The 24,241-nt window shown below is 39.6% G+C and overlaps 2 protein-coding genes across 3 annotated transcripts in view; one reads left to right on the top strand and one right to left on the bottom strand.

The window, feature by feature from the left end:
- The window catches only part of lamb1b (laminin, beta 1b), a 29,222-nt gene extending 12,922 nt beyond the window's left edge, over positions 1–16,300 (top strand). For both annotated transcript variants that reach the window (XM_017302856.2, XM_081603875.1), the window contains 22 exons: positions 22–101; positions 838–973; positions 1,060–1,218; positions 2,407–2,540; positions 2,926–3,046; positions 3,168–3,354; positions 3,919–4,062; positions 4,142–4,373; positions 5,347–5,504; positions 5,677–5,901; positions 6,847–7,064; positions 8,361–8,457; positions 9,947–10,316; positions 10,385–10,569; positions 11,383–11,624; positions 11,703–11,903; positions 12,284–12,428; positions 12,506–12,713; positions 13,745–13,886; positions 14,727–14,903; positions 14,983–15,142; positions 15,980–16,300. In XM_017302856.2, the coding sequence (XP_017158345.1) occupies positions 22–101; positions 838–973; positions 1,060–1,218; positions 2,407–2,540; positions 2,926–3,046; positions 3,168–3,354; positions 3,919–4,062; positions 4,142–4,373; positions 5,347–5,504; positions 5,677–5,901; positions 6,847–7,064; positions 8,361–8,457; positions 9,947–10,316; positions 10,385–10,569; positions 11,383–11,624; positions 11,703–11,903; positions 12,284–12,428; positions 12,506–12,713; positions 13,745–13,886; positions 14,727–14,903; positions 14,983–15,142; positions 15,980–16,116 (3,858 nt within the window). In that variant the 3' untranslated portion in view covers positions 16,117–16,300. The remainder of the gene's footprint in view (positions 1–21; positions 102–837; positions 974–1,059; positions 1,219–2,406; positions 2,541–2,925; positions 3,047–3,167; positions 3,355–3,918; positions 4,063–4,141; positions 4,374–5,346; positions 5,505–5,676; positions 5,902–6,846; positions 7,065–8,360; positions 8,458–9,946; positions 10,317–10,384; positions 10,570–11,382; positions 11,625–11,702; positions 11,904–12,283; positions 12,429–12,505; positions 12,714–13,744; positions 13,887–14,726; positions 14,904–14,982; positions 15,143–15,979) is intronic.
- Positions 16,301–18,357: 2,057 nt separating this feature from the next.
- eri1 (exoribonuclease 1) lies at positions 18,358–23,499 on the bottom strand. Its single transcript, XM_008400486.3, has 7 exons — positions 23,145–23,499; positions 21,360–21,535; positions 21,068–21,284; positions 20,030–20,113; positions 19,842–19,951; positions 19,640–19,754; positions 18,358–19,100 (listed from the first exon to the last, which is right to left on the bottom strand). Exons 1-7 carry the CDS (start codon positions 23,217–23,219, stop codon positions 18,858–18,860), a joined length of 1,020 nt encoding a protein of 339 aa, XP_008398708.1. The 5' UTR covers positions 23,220–23,499; the 3' UTR covers positions 18,358–18,857.
- Positions 23,500–24,241: the final 742 nt, after the last annotated feature.

The raw sequence follows: 24,241 nt of genomic DNA, 5'->3' as shown, positions 1-24,241 counted from the left end.
GTTTTCTTTTTGTACAAACAGCCAGAGCACTGGGGTCTGGCGAATAACATGGATGGTTGTAGACCGTGTGACTGCGACCAGGGAGGAGCAATCAACAACAAGTAGGTCAAAACACACAGAAAAAGCTGGTTTAAGGCCTTGTACACACGTAGTCGGGTCTTTCTTTTCTGAAAACAAATATCTCCAGAACATCTTTTTTTTTAAGAAATACTGTACACAGGAACGATTTTAGAAAGGTTTTCATTCACATGAACCCGGATAATGTTGTTATAAACATGCCAAACCTACACTGTAGGGGGCAGTGTAGTGCAAAAGTAAAACCTACATCAGCCAATCAGATTGCTTCAAAACAACTTCCTGTTAGCAATTAAACATGGCGCCAGGAGGTCCATTTGTTTGGACTGTTACATTTGTTGAGCTACTTTGAGACAGTATTTTAGAGCAATAAATCCATTTGATCAATTGAAGATGTAATTTTTGGAAAATATGGATCACCCTCCCCCCCAACAATCCACTCTTTGAGTTTCCATGGTTCAGAGTGATGTCACCACACTGAACCATCTTGTTTAACTCACAGAAGGGATAATTGAAATAAAAACACTTTTTGAAAATCTTTTCTGTCGTTTGTAATTTCTGTTTCAGAAAAAAAAATTGAGAAAATAAATTTAATGGGAAATCAGATTTGTTATATTTTTAAGCCATATCGTCCAGCCCTAATTCTAACAGTTCTAGTTGAAGGTTTATTCATGTTCTTCATATTCATTCTTTGATTCAAAAAGTTTTTAAAGATGAAATCGATGTCCCAGTCTTTTAAATCTACCTTCTCCCGCTCCAAAGCTGTGACCCCCAGTCAGGTCAGTGTGTTTGCCGGGCGCACATGTTCGGACGCCGCTGCGATCAGGTCGAGTCCGGATTCTACTTCATCTCTTTGGATCACTACACGTATGAAGCAGAAGAGGCTCAACACGGCCCTGTAAGCGTATAAAACTGGTTTTGAATGTTTCTTCCTTTTCTGATCTACCTGCTCCAACATTTTGAGAAATTTCTCCTTTATCTCAGGGGGTCAAATCCGTTGCGAGGGCCTATCCTCAGGACCGAAGCCCCACATGGACCGGGATGGGCTTTGCTCATGTTCCTGAAGGCGGCTACATAGAGTTCAATGTCAATAACATCCCACAGTCAATGGACTACGACATACTTGTTCGCTATGAGCCGCAGGTAACGTACAGGAAGGGTTTTCTTATTTTATAAATCTTGGCTTCCTGCTTGTGTTTCAGTAAGGGAGTTTTATATTAGTCCTGTCACAATAGCTAATTTTGCTGGATGACAAATTGTCCCAGAATTTATGGCGACAAACGATAAAATTGTTGTTTTGAGACCATTTTCAAGTGATATAATAGTAAAAATGGCATTAAAAAAAATGCAAGAACACATTCTCAACAATCAAGAAACTTTAAATTCTAATGGACATTTAAACACTGGAAGTGGAAGACATCTGAAATATCCAAAATAAATAAGTAAAACATTATTTTCTGTATTTTACAAATACAGAAATAATGCTTTGATCCCCTTTTTTGGTATAGTTGAGACCAAACCACCAAACTGAGGACTTTTACCATCCAGTTTTTGGTAGAAAAGATAAGAGAAAAACGATAAAGCAAATGAAAATTATTGAGTTTTTTTTAACTTATTTATTGTTTATTGTGACAGGCCTAATTTATATGTGATCTCTTTCTAATTGAGTCTGAAGTAATTATCCTTCTGAAACATCAATTGTTTGTCTTTTTAACAGAGGCTGGAAGACATTTGTTTTTTCCATTGGCTCACTTTTGTTGCTGGCACACATACGAACCAACAAAGTTCTCAGAGCCTTTCTTAAAGGGAACATATTATACAAAATTCACATTTTGCAAATTTTTGTACTTCCATTTGGGTTTCAACTGATTCTAAAAACAGCCAAAGTGTTTAAGAAAACTATCATTCTTTTGGCAGTAAGTTAATGTTTTTTGGTGTCTGGAAAATGAGCCGTTACAAAAACCTTATGAATGTAACGTCACAAATCAGCAGGCACTGCCTCTCAACAATCAACCCACGCCAAGCCCAGCACATTACCTAGCAACGCGAGCTAAACCCAGGCCGTTACCAAGCAACCACAGCCCAGCCCGTTACCAAGCGACCCAAACTGAGCTCCAGAAATCACCGACTCTGGTTTTGGTCAGCTTCCAAAACCAGAGGGAACGATTGTCCGACCAAAAGTCTACAAATGAACAAATCAGAACGAAACAGAGCTAATCCAAATCTGGAATGGTTGCTATGGTAACCTTGCTTTGCTGTAGCGCTCTATGAACTCAGAATGTCTGAAAAGGACCGCAGAGTAAACATATTATTGCGTGTTTGTGTTTGCAGCTGCCGCAGCAGTGGGACCAGGTGACCGTTCGGGTCGAGCGCCCCGTCTTCAACCCGCCGAGCTACACCGCTCACTGCAGCGACTCCGCCCAGAGCGGAGACGAGCAGTTCATCTCTCTCCCACCTGGATCCAGGTAAAACGTTTGCTGCATATCCTGCCAGGTGTTATGATACCAGGGTGTCCGCACATTCTTAAAAAGCCTAAAAAATGTGTAAGTTGGCTAATTACAGGGCTTAACTTTTCTAGCTAGCTAGCTAGTTTTTTTTTCCTCATCTATCATGGGTAAGTGCAAATGTATGTCCAGGATTCTCCTGCAAAAGAATGTTTTAATCTCAATGGGCGGTAGGACATTCGTTTTTAGCACTGGCTCACGTTTGTTGCCAGCACACATACGAACCTGCAGAAGAACCTAATGATCTCCTGTCTTTATAGTTTTTTTAATTTCATTCTACCTGGAATTAAAAGGTCTTAAATCTGACCCTGGATACACGCTAACCTGACCCTGATGTGTGTTGCAGGCATGTGCTGCTCGTGAGTCCGGTGTGTTTGGAGAAAGGACTGAACTACACGATCCGTCTGACTTTCCCGCGGTACTCTTCGGTCAGCCACATCCAGAATCCACACACGCTCATCGACTCTGTATGTTTTCGTTTTTTCTAAACATTTATTTGCTTTGAAAGCTTCCTAGAGCTCCATATAAAGCCATCTGACATTGCTCAAGCTCTGAAGCACTCCCACAAACCCTCCGTTCTGTTTTTAGCTGGTGTTGATGCCCCGGGTCAGAGAGATGGAAATGTTTCATGGGACGGAGGGTGAGGAAGCGTGGGACACGTTTCAGCGCTACAGATGTTTGGAAAGCAGCCGCAGCGTCATCAAAAGCCCGATGACGGACATCTGCAATGACTACATCTTCAGCATCTCTGCTCTGCTGCACAAAGGAGCAATGAGTATGTTACTGGCTAGGTTGTGTCTCAAGTTGTTGATTTTTGGTCCCTTAGATGATATCTTGTTTGTTTAAGGCTGTTTTTAATCTCTTTCTCAAATTTAAAGCAGGATGTAAAAGTTCATGAACCACCAAAACAAAACTAATCCAAAAAGAAATCTAATAAATTCTTACCGTGTTTCCTCTTGGCTACTTCTCTGATTGCTGCTCCTTCGGACTGTTTAGCTCGTTGGATAGCGTTTTACTTTTCCATAGATGATGAATTGAGATATTCAAAACTTGGGGCATTCTATTATAGCCAATCCTTTCTTTAAACTTTTCCTCAACATTACTTTAACTGACCTGTCCACTGTGTTTCTTGATCTTTGTGATTCTAGTTGTGACAAACATCTGAGATTTTCATAAAAAGCTGAGATTAAACTACAAACAGCTGGAATCTATCTGGTAGTTAATGACTTCTAGAAACAATTGGATCCATAGATCCAAGAATGAAGGGAGCCAAATACAAATCAAAACTTTTAGAAAATCATGCATCTTTGTGTCGGTATCTATTTTTTTCCCCACCCAGCTTGCCACTGCGACCCTCAGGGTTCCCTCAGCGCCGTGTGCCATCCCAGCGGCGGTCAGTGTCGATGTCGACCCAACGTGGTGAGCAGAAACTGCGACCACTGCGCTCCGGCTACGTTCCTGTTCAGTCCTGCTGGCTGCAGATGTGAGTGTCAGGAATCGCTTCACTTTGCTGTGCGGTGGCCAGACTCTTTTCATTAATGGTAATTTTATTTAACCCCCAGCTTGTGACTGCGACCCGCTGGGCTCCGTCACTCCGTTCTGTCACGAATCAACTGGTCAGTGTGAGTGTGTACAGGGAGCCACGGGACGCCAGTGCTCTCACTGCTTACCGGGTTTTTGGGGGTTCCCTCAGTGCCGACCGTGCCAGTGTAACAGCCACAGCGAGTACTGTCACCCTCAGACCGGAGAGTGTCAGGGGTGCAGAGACTTCACCACCGGACATCACTGTGAGAGGTACAACATGGCAACAAGAAGAAGACCATTACTGCTGAGTCAGTGTTAAATCATTTTCCATTTGCTACTGCCTGCTTTAGCATTGCAAAAGAGAAAAAGCAATGAGGAACAACCTGATTTGCACGTAGCCAAAGATACAGTTTTTGCAAGTTGTAAACATAAAAATGGGCTCTGATTTTGAAAAACACAAAATGGAGTCGCTTTGGTTGTTGGGCAACAGCAGCAGCTAAAACATTGTTAAGTGCCATTCAGTCAGTCCAGCTACAAGTTTTGATTTGTTTGATTTTTGTCGTCAGAATATTATGAATATTATATAGTAGAATATTTTCCCACAGCGGGGAAATTCAGGTTTCAACAGCAGCCAACTGACAGGCAACTGAGGCATGTAGGTACACATAAAATGAATTTAAAAAATGAAGAATAATATACTGTACAGTAAGGACAACATTACGACATGAAAATCCTGGGTAGGTTCCAATGTGCAACCGAATAGAATCATTTTTTAAAAAAGTAGAAAAACGTGTATGCATATTTGTGGATTAAAACCTACAGACTAGTTACAATGTGTGAAAATAAAATTTTGCAGAAATGTTATCAAAAATGAGTAAAACTGTGCAAATATCAACAGGAATGTTAACCTAGTTTGTTGATAACAGTGATGGTTGTAGAGTCTGAGAGCAGGTGGAAGGAAGGATCTATGATGATGCTTCTCTGTGCACTTAGGATGCAGCAATCACATGTATAAGTTTCATGTTTATATCATTGTACATAACACAGTGAAAAACGGACCTCTAAATCAAGATATACAACAAAACACACAAGGACCCAGAATGGAGCCTTGGGGAACTCCGTATTTAAGTGGAGCTGCAAGTTTAAACCGAAACATCTGGAGCATGCCGGAGGCTTCATATTGTTAATAATGAGAAACTTTGAGTTTGTCAAACAAATGTGTGAAATCTCTCTCCGTTTTTAGATGTATAAATGGTTACCATGGTGACCCAGAGCTGGGATCAGGGAGCCACTGTCGCCCCTGCATGTGTCCAGACGGACCCCGCAGTGGTCGGCAGTTTGCGGACAGCTGTTACCTTCTGACCGATCAGCTGGTGTGCGTGTGCAGCCACGGCTACAAAGGTGCATTTTACAGATTTGTTATTATGTAAGCAGCACAAAAGCATCGTTTTGTCATCGTGTCTTCAAGTCACACAGACCTCAATATGTTGCACCTCTTCTCCCTCCCTGTAATTTACCTTTCTGGACGTTTTTTTTCTTTCTTATTTAAATTCTGTTTTCTTTCGTCATCCAGGAACCAGGTGTGATGAGTGCGCCCCGGGTTATTATGGGAACCCTCTGATTCCCGGCGGCCGCTGCACGCCCTGCGATTGTAACAACAACATTGACATGCACGACCCGGGATCCTGCGACGTCCGCACAGGTGCCTGTCTGAAATGTCTATACCACACGCAGGGCCACTCATGCCAGCAATGCAAACCGGGATATTACGGCGACGCCTCCAAGCAGAGCTGCCGGAGTGAGTATAGATACACGAAAAAAAACTCGGCTTACGCTTCGCTTCCATCGAGCCGGACGATTTAGGATAACAGGTCCTGAGCAGCGATTCTCCAAACTTTCTGAACTTTGTTTTCAATTTTGAGGGGGCAAAAAATATTTTTTTTGTGTATACAGCTAATGCTTTACAAACATTAAAGATGGACGTGAGGCGTTTAATTGAAATATTGCTGGACTTTTATTAAACACCAAAATATTTGAAAATTATCATCTTTTTGTGACCAACATGGAGTCATTATTCTTCTAACGACCCTGGTTGCATTCCCTGAACTTACATGTTACTTTCAGGAAATTACATGGTTCTTAGGGAAACTGCTGTAACTTTAACCCTAATAGTTTCACAATTTTACGCATTTGAATGTGCAGGTTACATTTCAAAAATTAAAGGGACATTTTGCACATTTTTATACTTAAATTTGGGTTTCTGCTGCTTCTGAAAAAAAAACAACCCAGGTGCTTAAAAAAAACCACCCGACTGTTTTTTGGCAATAAGTTAATGTTTTTGGTATTTGGAAAATGAGCAGTTTGAAAAACCTCACCAATGTTCAGTTGGCATTCCAGCGTTACCTAGCAACCCCCACCCAGCCCCGTGACCTAGCAACCCAATCGGAGCTCCAACACATTTACATCTATCCTAACCTGTTAAAGAAAGTGTAATAGGTGCCCTTTAACTAAAGGGTACTTTTTGGGACTGGTCTTTAAAATGTGTTGATTTAAATCTCTGGAAATTTGTCATAACTCTGCAGAACCTACAGATTTTCTTGGAGCTGACATGTTACTTTTGGAGGCTGGTTTGGGTGTATTGTCAATTAATTTCAGAAAGCCTGAACACCACTTTAAAAGATTCAAAGAAAGTCTGACTTCATAGAAGTAAATACAACTTCTGCCTTGTCTTCCTTTTTGAAAGAGTGCATGTGCAACTCTTCGGGAACGAAATCTTCCGCCTGTCCATCCCCTGACGACTGCCGCTGTGACCAGCGTAGCGGCCAGTGCTCCTGCCTGCCCAACGTGGTCGGGCAGAACTGTGACCGCTGCGCTCCCAATACATGGAACCTCGCCAGCGGAACGGGCTGCGAACGCTGCGACTGCGACCTTGTCCACTCTGTCGGGTCTTCCTGCGATGTGGTGAGTCAGACGCATGAGCAAAATATTTTTGATTTTAGGTATGCTGATGATGAGGTGAGTTACTGGATCAGAACTGGGCTAAGCAGGAAGTAGGTGAGCAATTAAGGCGTTTTCACACCTGAAAGTCTGGTAGATTCAGTTTGATTGGTAATCAAAACTGCAACATTTGCTACATTTTCAGCTGCTGTGGTTTTCATGATCCAAACAAATTGAAAACCCTATTCCCCTCTTCACCTGTGGTGGCGCTGCACCAAATTGAAAACCCTATTCCCCTCTTCACCTGTGGTGGCGCTGCACCAACAACTACAGAAGAAAATGACACAAAAACCTCTGAAGAAGACTTGAGCACAACTTTTTGAAATGTAAACAAAAAAGGAGTAGCTTCAGATTTTTCCAATAGGATTTCCCTTTTGTTGTTGGTAAAAGACCACAAGCTTTTTCGTCCGCTAGCGCTAAACTAGTGCATTTGTTTTAGTTCCATTTACCCAGAATGCCCTGTGCTATAGTTCACTTCCTGTTTTTGCAGAAAGCAGGAAAACTGAGGGAGGAGACTGCTTATCCCAGAGGGACCTGAACAAAGTGAAGGATCTGGAAACCAAACGGGAAAATAATCAAAGATAAATAAATTAAAATGTACAAGAAAATTTAAATAATAACAGATAACACAATAAATATGATCAAACAGAAATTGAAACACTGGTGGAAATTGTCGGATTTTGAAAATTCACAGGAAAATTTAAGCAACTAGTGAATAAGTATGACATACAGATCTAAAACCAGAATTTAAAGACCAAGAAATAGCCAAACTAAACCCCAAAGCAGCCAGTAACTGATTCAAACTCTAGGTGCTGCTATACTGAGCTGCTGCTGCCAGAGCTTTTCCATATGGAGACCAACACGGGAATTTTACAAATGGGAAGGCAGCAGGGTCCTCTTATCTTTCCACTCAACACTCTGATCTGTGTTTGTGCAACTCCTTTGATATATTCGCCACAGATATAAGGGAGTTCTTCCTTTTGCTTTGTTTTCATTAACGCACACATTTCAGTTTTTTGTGTATACAAAAAAACTGAAATGCTACTCTCTCACAAACCTTTGTGTTTACTGGCTTCTCTCCAGCAGAGGAAGGAAGTCTCAGAATACACAGTGGAACAACTGAATACACATTTAATTCAGAGGCTAAAAAAAACCCCTACAAAACTCCATTGTCTCTGCCTTGAAAATGACCACTTTCTGCACAATGTTTGGCTAAAATTCATGTGAATTGACTGGATTTGTGTTGTTGCCTTCCTGCAGGTTACGGGTCAGTGTATGTGCAAACCGGGTTTCAGTGGCAGGACGTGCCGAGAATGCAAAGAGCTGTTCTGGGGAAATCCAGAGGTCAAATGTCACGGTAGGACGTTATCACTCATCACAAGCATCTACAGCACATTCGAGAGAATCTAAAATCTAGGGTCAAATCACAATTAATCAATTATTAAAATAATCATCAACTGATTTAGTAAATCAATTAATTGTTAATTGGTGTATAGAGACTCTAAAAAAGACCATCTATTCAAAGAACAACATATTCATTGCCGTAATTAAGCCAAAACTATACAAAAATATATAAATTTTTCATAAAAGATAAAGAAAACTTTATCTGTAAAACTCCATGTGATAGTTTTAGCTTATAATCGCTGCAAAAAATCTCTGATTAAGCACCTTCTACTATTCAATTATTAATTGATTAATCCAATAAATAGTCAAAAGATCAGCCCTGTTCACATGTTGAGTATTTGTTTTTAGCTACAGATACATCTTCTACAAATCCCTCTCATGGAATCCTGTTAATGCACGTTAAGCAATAAAATTATTTTAATAAGAATTTAATTGCTTATTTGCATATTTTAATGTATTTCTAATAATTTTAAGAAAAAGGCTTAAATGAGAAATCTGCAGAATTTCAGTTTTCGTATCCGATTAATTGGCAAAAACAATTTATTGATTAAATCGATAACTAAAATAATTGTTAGTTGCAGCCCTGCTAAAGTCCAAATCACGACAACCATAATCCGACTCAACCCAAACGCAATTTAAGGTGTTTAATCTGTGGCGTTTGTTGCTCAAACTGTTGATTTTTTCCAACTCTGTGCGGCACAGTAGCTGGAAACAGAAAAAGGCGAAGACATGGCCACAAATGGGGTAGATATGGGAGAAACCACACTCATGAGAACCAGACGTCCTCACAGATTCCCAAGCATCCCTGTTTTGTCACGGAGCAGATTCCTAATATTCTCCAGCTGCACCCATCCTGGTCTGCCGAGCTGCTACACCAGCTGTGTGCCGCTTCCTATCTGCACATGACTCAGTAATGAGTTTTGTTTCATGGGAAACGGTGTGAGAAACGAGTGGGAGGGATGTCCTCTGCTCTTACAGTATCTCAGATACGTACCATTAGTTACCATGTGTAGATTTCAGCCTAATGTGTGTTTCTAAAGACAAACTTATTGTGTGATCATGGCAGAAACATTTGTTTTCGGTTTCAGTGGAGCAGCGATGGTTAAAAACTCTGCATTCCTTCTGCCTGACTCATAACCATTCTTTGTCTCAAAGGACGGAAGGAAAGCCTGTTGTTTATTTTTTTTGTGCAAGGTCCAGAACTTGGGAGGTTAACAGTACCTTTTTGGTATTCAAGTGTAACATTTATGGTTGTAGATGAAACATTTAAATAAGTTCACACCAGAGACAGAGAAAGTAACACTAAAAGTCGGTTCTGCAAAGTACAGGGTGTCTACGCATCCTTAAGAAGTCTTAAATGTGTGTATCTAAAACAGAGGCCTTCAAATATCTTCATAGATCCAAAAACTGACCTTTAATGCTTAATTTCTTTGCGATACCAGCTTGTGACTGTGAACCCCGGGGAATCTCCAGTGGTCAGTGCCATCGAGCCACAGGGCAATGTGCCTGCTTGGAAGGCTTCTCCGGCCCTCGCTGTGACACATGCGCCAGGGACTACAAGGGGAAGTTCCCCATCTGCGAACCCTGCCACCAGTGCTTCTCCGTCTGGGACAGCGTCGTAGGCGAGCTGACCAATCAGACTCACCGTCTGGAGGCCCAAGTTACCGAGCTGCTAACCACTGGAGTGACGGCGCCGTACAAGGAGCTGATCAGCAGTCTGGAGAGAAACGCCAAGGCCGTCAGGGAGATCGTGCAAAACAAGACCGCTTCAGAGAAGCTGGAGAAAGTCCAAGACCTGATAAATCAGATCACGTATGTAATAACGTCGAAACATCAAGATCAAATTTACAGTTTGCTTTAATATCTCATTGTGTTCACAGTGGAGTGGTGTCGTTCCTCAACGGGAATCTGACCGCAACGCAGGAAAAACTGAATGGTGTCAACGATGAAGCAAACGCAACAGAAACAAACTTGGATGTACTGACCGAGGAGGCCAACAAGCTGGAGCAACACGTCCAAAAGCTCATACAGCAAGTCCACAACATCAAGAACGCCAACATCCATGGTGAGAGAAAAACTTCCTCATAATCTCGTCATGCTTAGTTACTCTTGAAGTCCAACAGATTTCAAAGGGATCTATTATAACAAATTAAGTGTTTGCATGACTTTTTGCTTCCATTTGGGTCTCAGCTCCTTCTGAAAACAGTTCCAGTGTTTAAACACACAGCCATTTTTGGTTAATAAGTTTTTGGTGAATAGAAAATGAGCAATTTCAAAAACTTCCCAATGCTGAGTCACATTCACTGCATATTTACCTAGCAACCCACGCAGCGCTCCAGCGGGTTTGGTCAGCTGGCTTTCCGGCTTTATGGGTTGTATAATGGCTGCTGGAAAAGACAAGTGTTTTGTTGTTCACTTAATAGGAAAGCACTTGCTGCATTCTTGGTTGTGCAGGAGGCTCCACTTCTCCTTTTCAAAGATGCACGGTTGTATAATTACGAATCTGTTTGCAGCCATTTTCAGGTTCAAGTAAAATGTTGAGTTGAGGGGCGTGGCTAGGAACTTATTTGGATTTAAAGTGACAGAGGCCCTAAAAAAGCTGATTCTGAAAGGAGCTAAAATAGACAGAACTCTGCAGACTAATATCTCATTATCTAAGAATGATTTTGCACAAAAGAATGTAATGAAAATGTTTTGTGTAACATATAGATGTACCCTAACCTGTTCAAGGAAACATAACCTTCAAAGAAGTTTGGTTGGTTAATCCAAAATACTCCAATTACTTCAGTTTCAGTGACTTCAAATGAAAACGAACCAGGTTTGTTGTTCAGCTTTTCCTTTAAGAATATATTTGATTCCTCAACTTTGTGGTTTGTAGGAGCCATGAACACAATTTCTGCTGCACACATGGAGTCCCAAGATGCAGAGCTTCGCTCCAATGCCGCAACCAGTGATCCTGGCAACAAGCTGGAGCAGTCGGCTGCATTACGGAAAGCCACTGAGGACAAACTGAGCAGCAGTCAGAGGGAGTTTGACCGGAAACACCAAAGAAACGCGCAGAAGCTGGACAAGCTGTCCAAAGAGTTGGACAAGTTTGACTTGTCCCCACTTAGTGAGAAGGTGAGAGACACTGGAGGGTGTAATCAAGTCAACACAACCTCAACTGGTCGCCAACCTCTAATTGGGATGCTTTTGTAGATGTGTGGTGGATCAGGGGAAGGGGAGAGCTGCTTCACCTGCGGCGGATTCGGGTGTGTCAGGGAGGACGGAGCGCCCCACTGTGGAGGGGAGGGATGCAGCGGTTTCGTCACAACATCTCAAACGGCCCTGAAATCCTCCCAGAAGCTGGACCAGGACATCCAGCAGGCCATGGAGGAGGTGGACAAGCTGTCCAGGATGGTGAGAGGGAGAACGGAGGGAATCAGGATGCACCTGAGCAGGGAAAATACTTCCATCCATCTATACGTTTATTTATCATATCCATCCACCCATTTGTTGGTTAGCAATCATCATCCAACCATCCATTTGATGATCATCCATCCGTTTGTTGACTGTCTATCCATCTATACATTTGCTGATAGTCCATTATCCATCCCCTGTCCTTCCATTTGTTGGTCATCCATCAACTGGGAACTACAAAATTTAGGCTTTAAATCTGGGCTGAATTTATTATAAAGTCTGAAAATTTGAGTCTGGAAAACAACTAAAATCCTGCCAGAACATCTGTAGGAACAAAATCGGATACTGAGAGCTGATACCAGGTGTTTATTTACGGTCAGGTTTGGGAAGCAAACAAACGCGCAAATGAGGCCAAAGCGAAGGCGATGGATGTGCTGATCTCGTCCAATCGCAGCAAAGAGAGAGTAGAGCAGAGCAACAAGCAACTACGAGATTTCATCAAAGAGATCCGCGACCTTTTGACCAGTACGTTTATCACCATCTCCTCAGCTAACCGAGGTTTAGAGAGCAAAATAACAGCAGGTTTGTCTCCGATGGAACAGATGAGAAGGCAGATGCTTCTGTGATCGAGGCGGTGGCCAATGAGGTGCTGGCTCTGAAGATGCCGACATCGGCAGAGAAGCTGCAGGAACTGACCAATGAGATCAGGGAGAAGGTCGGCACTCTGACCAGCGTGGAGGAGATCCTCAGTCAGAGCGCCAAGGACATCCGAAGTGCAGAATCTCTCCTGACTCGGGCCAAATCAGCAAGGTAACTCCCAGAGTCCCGTTTTTCTTGGTTTCACTTCCACAGTGACAGAGTTGTTGCTATATTTTAAAGGTTTTCTGTTTTTTTCTTTCCAACTGGCTGCGTTTCATAGTCTTCCAGCCATCTTTAGGCATCAAAAGAAACAATTTTAAGATCATACTTCCATATCTACCTTTATGAGAGCGTGACAAACCCATTTACACTACAAATACAAGTGACAACTATAAATTGATTTTAATTAGCATCACATTTTCCTATTTTTTTTTTTAGTCAAAGATACCCAAACCAAATGACAAAATTCAGGCAGTTCAGATGAATATTATGAAAACAAATCTGAATATTAACCAGAGCTCACATATTTGAAGAAACTGTTAAGAAATGCAGTTTTGGATTAAAGGGAACGAACAATAAAGCTGCAAAAATGGATAAAAAGTTTAAGCCAGTGATGCATAATGTCCCATTTATTGGATAATCATTTTAAAATTAACATTAGTTTGCCTCCAACATAAAATCAAAGCTTAAAAGTATCAATATTAATAAATTAGTTCATTATTGAAGTTACCATTCAGTGCACTTACGCTGGTTTTCCAGGAGATGGAGGTAGAGTTCTCTAATCATGTTTTGATAAAAAAGATGCAAAAACTATTTCTTTCTCTATCTGACATTAACTCAGACTAAAATCTGATCTATTTAGATCAGTTAGGATTATTTAGACTATTTTACTACTTTATTTCCAGTCATACATATTAAGTTTAACGCCTTTGGGAAAGCCCAGATGACGGTTACATGGCACAACATTTAAATAACTGGAGGCAAATCTGTGGACAGATTTTAAAACACTTGAATGGAAATAGAGAAATGAAAAAAAAAGGATTTTAATTTGGAGTGCTCAGATATGCTATCTTGAAACATAAACTGAACTTGAATGCAGACAACTACTACCAAAGAACATAGGCGAGGTAATTCAAGAAAGTTATGGAACAGAAAAACTATTTATGAAATAAGAGCTAACTTTGTTTTTTTCCTCTCATTAGTAAGGAGGCATCAAATATGACGGAGATGGCGCACACAGTGAAGGCGACGCTGGAAAAGACTGAGCATGCTCAGAGCATCGCCAGGGACGCCATTCAGCTGGCCAATGACAACACAAAAGAAACCACAGACCTGATCAACTCTGTGAGTTTGACCAATAAAGAGCATAAAGTCATTACAAAAATCAATTCGTCCAATATTGAATGTAAAACATAACATTCTCATTTTGTACATTTTTGTCCTTCCACTTCGGTTTCCACTGCTTCTAAAAACAAGAACTTAACAAAAGCACCCAGTCGTTTTACCTCCACGTAATGGCTGCTGGAAAAGCCAAATGTTTAGTTGTTGACTTTCCATCCAGAAACCACTTGCTCTATTATTGTTGGTTGTGCAGAAGGCTCTACTTATGCTTTTCAACGATGTACGGTTGTACAACTGTGCATCTGTTTGTAGCCATTTTTACTGCAAGTGTAAGCATTGAGTTAGGGGGTGTGGCCAGCAGCAGCTTATCTGGATTTAAAGTGGCAAGACAGCCTAAAATTATGACGCTGTATCAAGGCCGTTGTAGATAGAAAAAAGGAGTAGACTTCTTACAAAAAACTTGGAAATTTTGTAATTTACAAAATTTTATAGAATAAAAAGAACATGAAGTCAGAAAGTCAAAAGTTTGCAAGAAAACCTCAAATTTTGAGAAATTTTATAGAAAAATATTGAACATTTGAGATTGAAACTTTCAAATTTTGAAATAAATTCTGAAATTTTCTTGAAAAATTTGGAAATTTCTGTGTTTCAAAAGTAAAACAAATTATTGACTTTTGGAGCTCAGAAATGTGCTTGTTTTGTCTAAAGAATTTCTGAGATTAATCTCAAAATTCTCAGCATCTAAAAAAGATTTGGTGCAAAACATCTAATGAACGTGTTTTGTGTCACCCACAACCCGCCTCCTTTTACTTCTAGTCCTTTGAAAATGGGTTTATGTTTCAGGTCGAGTCAGAGACGGTACAATCGGAGCTGAAGCTCAGTCAGACCACCGGTCGCCTGTTGGAGCTGGAGCATGAGCTGGGCCTGCTGAGGCAGAACAACCTGGAGATGAACCAGAAGGTGGAAACGGCTGAGCGGGTCTCTGAACGGGCCAAAGCGATCGCAGAAGAGGCTCAAAAGGTCTCAAATTTTACAAACCCGGGAGTTGATAATTTATGTTAAAGATTTAGACTTTTATTTTCCTCCTCTGTCTGTGTAGGAGTTTGATGAGGACCTAAAGGATAAACTGGAGGTGGTGGAAGACCATCTGGAGGGTAAAGGGGAGTCGGTGCTGCAGGCGAGGAGCAAAGCAGACGAGCTGCAGCGAGAAGCCAGAGAGCTGATCACACAGAGCAACAGCAAGCTGCAGAGACTCAGAGGTGAACCGTCTCAGAATCATAATCAATAAAGATTTTATATCCAAGTTGATTAATGAGTTAATCTAAAGCTGATTGATCTTAACGATTAATTGAGCAACTGTCAGTAAAAAAAAACTAGACTCACATGAAGGATAATTTTTCTCAGTATGCAGAACTAAAAAACAAAACTAAAGATTATATTTCAACAATTTTTGTGTCAATTGTATTAAATACTGACTGAATAAACAGAAAATGTTTTTTCATATTAATAAACTTAAAAAAATAAAAGATGAAAAGAATAAAACATGTTAAAGACTCAACCCTCATGAACAGAGATATGTTCAGGGCCGAAAATTTTATTTGCCTCTCTTGTCTACGTTCAGTGGTGACACTTCGTGTTTGTGCTTCGGAGCAAATCAGTGATTTTTTTGTTGAAAAGTTGACGCTGCTCCGTTACAAAGCACGGCTGAATCGGCGCTAATAAAGTGAGACTTAAGGAACTTGCCTAGTGTTTATATTTCTAAACAGAACCGCATAAAGTGCGTTTTGCATCCCAAAACGGACGTTTGAACCGTTTCTGTTTCCCGTTCAGGGAGGCGGCCTCCGCCATTTTGTTCACAACTCCGCTTAAGGTGACCAATGGCGCCATCTTCTGGATAACGTCCGTTATTAGTTAATCGAAGCGAACTCATTTTAATCTAATAAACAATTAATTGACAACTATTTGTCAGTCTGTTAATTGTTTGCATTGCTAATAAAGATATTTTAAAAACCTAGAGGCAGGTCAAATAAAACTAGACACCTATTAAGCAAGAAGATTTTTTTTTAATTAAATAAAAATGTATGTTTTTCTTTTAGAGCTGGAGAACTCCTACGAGGCCAACCAGCAGATTCTGGAGGAGAAAGCAGAAGAGCTGGCTGAGCTGGAGCGAACAGCCCGCCTCATCCTGGATGAGATCAGTCAAAAAGTGTCGCTTTACAGCAGCTGTCAGTGATCAAATCATCACCAGCAGGGAAAGCTTAAACCATGTCACCCTTTAAAGTTGCCAAAAAAAAAAAACCATGAAAGTGTTGAAATAATTAAACCACAATAAGCCAGCATGACCTCAAAACTAAAAATGTGTTGAGTTTTAAACACATTTGGTTACACGGGTAACCATCCATCCATCCATCCATTTTCTTCCGCTTATCCGGGGTCGGGTCGCGGGGGCAGCAGCTTCAGAAGGGAGGCCCAGACTTCCCTCTCCCCAGCCACTTCTTCCAGCTCCTCCGGGGAATCCCAAGGCGTTCCCAGGCCAGCCGAGAGACGTAATCCCTCCAGCGTGTCCTGGGTCTTCCCCGAGGCCTCCTCCCGGTGGGACGTGCCCGGAACACCTCACCAGGGAGGCGTCCAGGAGGCATCCTTACCAGATGCCCGAGCCACCTCAACTGGCTCACCTTTTCACTGAAAGCATAATAAAGAATATATTTGACTTTATATGTACTTAATGTTCCCAGGTATTTGTTTATAAATATTACAGAAGCCAATTTTTTAATAAAGGAAATCACAAAAGCTTTTCTACTAGTTTGGGTGTTTAAATCTCATTTAAAGGTTTAGCTGAGTAGAGGCCTCTGTGTGAGATCCTAAAAGTAAAACATAAAATTGTGACATATTAAACCGGCCAGTCAGAAAAGAGGTTTCCACAGAACTATACGTTTTAATTATTTGTGCTTTTAAATATATGATGTCAAAGGAAAACAATATTGCACTAATTCAATTTTAAAAATTAAAAAGATTCACACAGTTTGCTATGTTTCAGGTGTTACTTTCCGGCAATTTAAATAATGGACTACAGCTGATGAAAACAGAAAATAAACTTACTTTTTAGAATAATGTGTAACATTCACGGTTCCAGTTTAGTACTCCTTCTCCTTGGCAACAAAGTACTGTTAATGTAAATCCATAATATGACTGAAACTGAAGTTCTGATTCAACAATCACACTGGCCAATCAGAAGAGAGATACTTTTGTTACGTTTAGAGCCAACAGGAAATTTAGTGCTCTGGGTGTAGCCGCTTTATTACCGGACACTTATAGATGCGTTTTTTGTCTCTATATATGGAATATGTGTATCAGTTTAGCATTCAAATCTTCACTCCATTCTAGCTGGGGGCGGTAACGCACCGAAACGTTGCTTACCAATCGCCATCAATCACGAAGACGAAGCATCAGCGGAGACTCTTTCAGAAGGACGGTTGAGCTTATGCAGATGTCAGCTTCGTATCTGATTTAAATGTTCACACGCAGCCAAAAAGCTGAATCGAAACAAAAAACATTTTTAGAAAACACTTTGCTACAGCCAACTGATGTATTCCTATTCCGAATTCGCTTAGTAGCCAATAAAGCTAATTACTGGAGTACAACTCCCATTTTTTGGGGTCTCTAAACGCAACGAAACAATCTCTCTTCTGATCGCGTCTTAAAATACATATTTAGGTTTTAGGAACACTTTTTAAGCCTAAAGTTGATTGAACAGCGACCAATCAGATCAGTCAAATGAGAAATTGGTCGTACGGCTACGGTTAGCTAAGATACATAGCTAGTTAGTAACTAGCTGGGTAGGAAATTAAACCCAATAAAACACACACTCTTCTGATTGGCCAGTTTGAACCTGCCAATCAACGGGAATGAAACCGGCCAATGAGAGGATAGATTTATTCTGGAAAGGAGGAATTAAGAAAGCCACAAAACGATCTCTCCTGTGATTGGTTAGTTTGATTGCGCCAAAATCTGGATTTATCTTTTTTTATCCATAAATGTTTCAATTATTTTGATTTGAGAAAACAGCATAAAGTATAAATTTGTCAAAATAGCCATATCTTTTGTGCAATTTCATGATGAAATATGAAACTTTAAAAAAAAATTACTGCCTCCTAACAAATTTATTCAGTTAAAACATCTTGTGCAATGTGAGATCAAAAATATCTTAACACAACATGACAACATAAAGCACATTCCCCAAAAGGACGATACTTTAAAGTTTCACCAGTTGCTCAAAGCATTTGGTTAAATTATTTCTGTGAAATTCTTATATTGATAAATGAGTCTGCAGGGCATTTTCCTGGAAAAATGTGACGTTATGAATTTAAATGGCACACAACAGTAGTAAGATGTGTGGTTTATGAACAGTTGCTGATAATTTCATTTTAATTTGCTTCTTTAAAAATAGAAAGCAAAAAAATAAAGAGCTATCAGCTAAACAGAATGCTGCAGGAATGATTTATTTTCACAAACTGTTGTAAAAATATTTAGTCAGAGTGAGACCTCCTCCACGACGGAGTATCAGAGCCGTACTAAGAACAAATGAAATAAAATGACAAGAATAAGGTCAAAATAATGAGAATAAAGTCAGTATTTTGAGAAGTCATAATACGAGAATAATCATATGTTGAGGATAAAATCTTAATATTATGAGAAGTCAAAACAAGAGAATAAAGTCATTTTTTGAAAATGAGAATAAAATCGTAATATGAATATTTCGCAATATGTCAACTTTATTCTCTGACAAATTTATTCTTGTAATTTTATTTTCAATACGTCGCCATGAATCGCTGTACTCCTCGATGCAAAGTCTGCACAAACTGAAATATTAATCTCTCCTTACAGCTTTAAGCTCAAATTAAAGTGCTTTCCTCTCTCTGTAAGTGATGCGGGTGCAGACAGATTTTTAAGGCTGGTTCATTAAAGTTTCTGGCTCTACTCTCTGTTGCCGGGGTTACGGGGCGGCGGCGCCCCTTCCACCGGCGCCGAGCTGGGGACCGAGAGCAGCTGGCCGGCGTGCATGCGCTCGTTGACGCGCAGCTGGCAGCCGTCCTGCAGCATGCGGACGGCTATCCGGGCGATGTTGCGCGAGTCGTCCAGGCCGCAGTGAGGCCGGCCTTCGTATTTCATGCCCAGCTTTTCCAACATGGTGCTCAGCTTCGTCTGCGTGCGTGGGACCTGGAGGAAACGAGGGGTGGGAGTTTAAAAAACCGTGGCAAACATCAGAAAATGTTGAAAGAAGAAAATCAATCGAGCAAAAGTCATCTCCAAGTGAAAAAGCTTTGATTTGGCTGAGTGAGATTGCTTAAAAACAAGATCACCGATTTTTTTGTTTTTGCTTGTTTCTTTTCAAACTAAGAAATGACAAAAAAAAACTTTTGTCTACAAAAAATGACTACAAAGAAATGTGTTTAATTACCAGAATATAGTCATAATATTAGCAAAATGGATAATTTTGCCCAAAAATTAAGTTTAAAGTATCTGCAGAAGTTACAAAGTTTTCTCAACATTCAATAAAAAAAATGTTTTATGTTGGATTTCTCAAAATTATGCCTTTATTCTGTTAATATTATGACATCATTCTTGTATTATTTTGACTTTGTTGCTGTAACACTGTATTGTAGCCTGGTCCTCATATTTAGATTTTCCAAAACTTAAATCTTCAAAATACCAAAATTTGATTAATTGAAAAATTAATGAAATTGATCAAACCCTACCTTGTAGAAGTTGCAGTAAGACTTTCTTATATTTATCCATTTCTTTGCAAACTGAGGATATCGGATCCGGCTGATCCGACACTGGATGTTGAGGAACTTGCTCATGTCCCACGCCCTGCAGAAGGAAACAAAAACATCAGAGCAACCAGAGAGAGGAACGCCAAACCCTGCTGCAGCAAATTGGGTCGCAAAGTAAACCCACCCGTCGGTCAGCATGGCGTATTTGTATTTCGTCCCGAGTTCCCTCTCCTGCAGCCATTCCACGACTCGGTGAAGGACGTCTGGAAACGGATCCGCTCCGTCCACTGTCTCCTAGAGCCCAAGACACCAGGTGAGCAGTTTGACTTCAACTTTTAGACGTTTAGGAGACGAGAAAGAAGCAGCTCAGACCTGTGTGATTCCCGTTAGCTTCACGCAGAAGTCGGAAAGCTGCGGGTTGACCTCGGGTTTCACGTACGCCTGAAAAGTGTCCACCTGCACAGAAATCACATTTAATCTTCCACCCTGACAGGCCAGGATGGGTAGAGTACACAAAAATTATACTGAAGTTGGAGTAGCAATGCGTCATGATAAAATTATTCAAGTGAAAGTAAAAAGTATGACGCAGAAAAAATACTTCTAAAAGTATGATGAATGGCCGTTTTCTTGAATCAAGATGGCTGACCGTCTTCCCATATATGTAGAGCTAAAGTTCTCACAGTATAGTAAATTAAAAAAAACCTTTGTTTTATTTTAAGCATTTCATATCAAATGGTGACTGAACAGAATATTTTAGTTTCTGCACGTTTTTAGACATATTTATAAAATATGAAAATAGTAACATCTTAGGTTGCGGACTAGAAAAATAGATGAAAAGAATAAAATATGTGAAACACTGAATAGAGATGTTCATGTAAAACAACCATCTGTTGCTCTTTAGGAATATTAAAGCTCTTAAAGGAATATTTAAACGTGGTTGTTAGCATCATGGTTTTTCCATCATGTTACATCTTAGCGTCATCTCCTTCGTTTTTTTCTGACACATTAGCTTCACCGTCGTTTCAGTTATTTTTGAATAAGAAATTGACGCTGCTTCGTCATGTAAGCTCGGCTGAATGAGCTCTATCAAGGTGATAAATTAAGAAACGTGTCGACTGCTTACATTTATTAACAACTGAAGGAGGTTGTCGAGTGTTTACATTTCAAAACAGAACCCATAACGGACTCTGGACCGTTTCTCTTCCCCGCTCTGATAAAACGCCGCCATCTTAGTTTCTGTATCAACGGCTCCGCTTAAGAATGACCACCTGCGCCCTCTGCTGAATGGCGGACAAATTACATTTAAAAAGGTCTTAACTGACGCCATTCGTTAATCGATTGGAACTCATTTTAATCTAATAAACAATCTATCAGAAATTAACTGTAAATCTACTAACTGTTTGGACTTACGATCTGTAAGGTGTGCGTGTTGATGAGGACCATGGGGAACTCGATGATCTCATGCAGGAAGTCTGAGGGATTATCCTCCTCGCACGTAGCCTCAAAGTCCACCACGCAGATGTAGTCGTAGTAGGTATCGGTGGGCCCTCCCTCCGCGGCTGACTGCAGCAGCTTCTGCTTCTTGTAGTGGTTCTTCAACCTCTTCTTCATCACGTCCTTTACTCCTCTTCACGCACAAACAGATGGTGGATTTTAGGCGCGGGCGCCGAGGTTTCTACAGCTGAAAAGTGAGAACACTCACCTGGTGTCGAGCTTCAGTTCCGCCAGTTTGACCCGCAGCTCGTCTTTGGACATGCGGTTGATGTGGCCGTTGGCCAGAGCGATCTCTTTGTAAACCGGGTGACTGAAGTCTCTGTTGGACTGAGACGTTTCCGGAGCCGTTTCGTCATCGGGACATATTCTACTGCAGGGTTTCGTCTGGAGAAGAAAACGCAACTCAGCTTGACTTCCGGTCACAGGTTACTATGACTTTCTGTACATTTACAACACTTGAATACTGCCCAATAATCAAGTATAGCGATTAATTTAATTTTTGGAAATGTTTTTTTTTTTTTTTCCCCCACCGGTGCATTTCTTGGGTTTCGATAGTTCAGACGATAAGCCGCCATCTTGTTTTACAGTTTCTATTTATTTGGACGTTGAATTCAGATCGACTCTACGTTCAAATATTAGGTTACAACTTTTTATTATTCATTTTTTTAACACGATAATAAAGTCATAATATTACAATAAAGTCTTAGTAATACAAAAAATAAAGTTGTTTGACAAGATCAAAATTTGAGGACAGTCTTAGTATTACAAGAATAGGGCATAATATTAAAATAAAGTAGCAATTTTATGAAAACTCATACAAGAAAAACAGAAGAATTAAATGAAAAATGTTAAATCTCGTTTTACTTTGGTATAGGTTTTACCGATAATACTAAAAAATCTTTTAACACATGAGCACCAAACCGTTAACAGAATTTGAAACTATGGTCCAAACAACTGTCTTCTATCTTTATAATTCTAACAAAACTTTTTTTTCTCCTAATTTTCAGACTTTTTATTCTGCTAATATCACTATTTTCTTGTAATTAAACAAATTCTTGTAGCCAGGCCCTAATACTTTGTTGTCCAACTCACAGAACGGATGGCCGAATAAAAGCCACTTTTTCAAAATACTGTTCTTTGGACTTTAAATTTTAGAAACAAAAGCGAAAAAAAAAAAATAACAGAAATTGATCTGATGTTTTCTGGTAAAGCATTGGAGATTGATTTCACTGGGAAACCAGGGACTTGTAGAAGAGGAGAGCAACCTTTGGAAAGCAACAGGCTGATCATCTCCATAGCAAGCTGCACTGATGCAGTAATTTCAGCAAAAGGAGCCCCAATCAAGTATTGAGGGGATAAACTGGGGCCAACAATTCTGTGTCGAGACTACATTTTTACTGGTCTTTTATAATATTGTATCTATATGAGATTCTCCATTTTGTGATTTAGTGAGATTTAGTAGTGAAGATGAACAAAAACAACTTAACTACATCAATAAGTGTGTAATGAATTGCTACAGAATATGTGGGTTTTACTTTTTATATTGAATCATTGAAATAAAATTACATTTTTGATCATATTTTAATTTCTTGAGATGCATTTTCAAGGTTCCTGCTCCTCAGTAGTGACAAAATAAACATACTTTTCTAAAATTTACACTATTTTTTCGTTTGCAGCAAATGGTTTAATGAAGATGGCAGAATGATAGCTCATCCATATTTTAAAAAGACATTAAATTCCAGAATTTTCCACACTGTATGGAACCTTATGCGAGTAAACTTATAAATAATTGGGTTGGATAATTTTTAGGATTCATTTTTAAAATCAATCCAGTTTAGCAGTAAATCATATTGTTCTTTTAATGTTCAATACACATCCACATTATGTACGTTTAAAAAAGTGCACCAACATGAAATATGCTAAAAACATGTTATACTGTCGTTAAAATAAAGATTTTATTTATCGGATACATGTTAATTTATGCCAGACTCACCTTTTCATCTTCTTTTTCCTCTGACATTTTCAGATTTACGTCTGTTCTTTGAATGTTCTCCTTGTGTTCATCCATTTAATGGTCACAACAGATAGTAACTATTAAAACAAGCAAATTTCATATAAACAAAAACTCGATTTACAGCCAAAGATGGCTGCACCAGGCGATATCAACTAATATTCTCTCTTCCTTAAAGCTAAAAGAAGCGTGCGAATGTCATTATAGAGCAGCTAGACCGTATATAGTTGCAGAAAATAAGAGCAATATAACATCCTGAATGAACAACGTCTCTCCAAAAGCATCGCTACTGCGTGAAACTTTATTTTCTATGGCTGGACAGATAAGGAACTGCTTCCGGTTTGCGCCAAAAACGTCCTCCTTGCTGCTCCTTACCGCCACCTCGCGATGAGGAAGACCAGTTACAACTGAAAATACTGAAACGCTCTATGTGCAGTCCTGAAATCACTTTTAAAATACATTTAATTTACATAATTTTAAGGTAGTTTTAGGTTATATAAATATTTAAACATAAAAATACTCAAGTAATATATTTTTCAGTTTTTGATATTGTATTTTTGCAACAAAAAAAAATTTAATAATACTTTAGTCATACCAAAGGAACATTAAACACTATGCAGGTCTTGTAATATTAAGCATTGTGGGTAACAATAACACAATATTAGCAAAACTGACTTCAAATCTTGATTTAAAATTATTCTTCTCACATTTACAACCCTTAATTTATAGAGCAGTAAATAAAGTATCTAATAAGGGTGGGTTAAGATTGATTATAAGATCATTGACAATTCAATGTCTATTTATTGAATTATTTCAATAAAATACTTCGGATATATCAGCTGTTTATAATTTCAATGATTTTGAAATTGTAGTGCTCACTAGTGACCACTAGATGTCACTGTAGGTCAAACTTCAGTTACAGTATTTTCTCAACATTAGAAGATTTAGCTCAGTTTAATTTTATTATTTGTATAAACTTGAAGAGTTTGTGTCAAAATCAATGAAACTGAAGCTTTTGAGGGGCAAACTGATTAATTAAGTAGAAAAAATCCTTACATAATTTTGTGGACAGATGCACA

The sequence above is a fragment of the Poecilia reticulata genome, chromosome 23 (genome assembly GCF_904066995.2).
Source record: "Poecilia reticulata chromosome 23, P_reticulata-male-v2, whole genome shotgun sequence".
In the NCBI taxonomy this organism is placed as follows: domain Eukaryota; kingdom Metazoa; phylum Chordata; class Actinopteri; order Cyprinodontiformes; family Poeciliidae; genus Poecilia; species Poecilia reticulata.
This window is presented reverse-complemented; position numbering and strand designations above follow the sequence as displayed.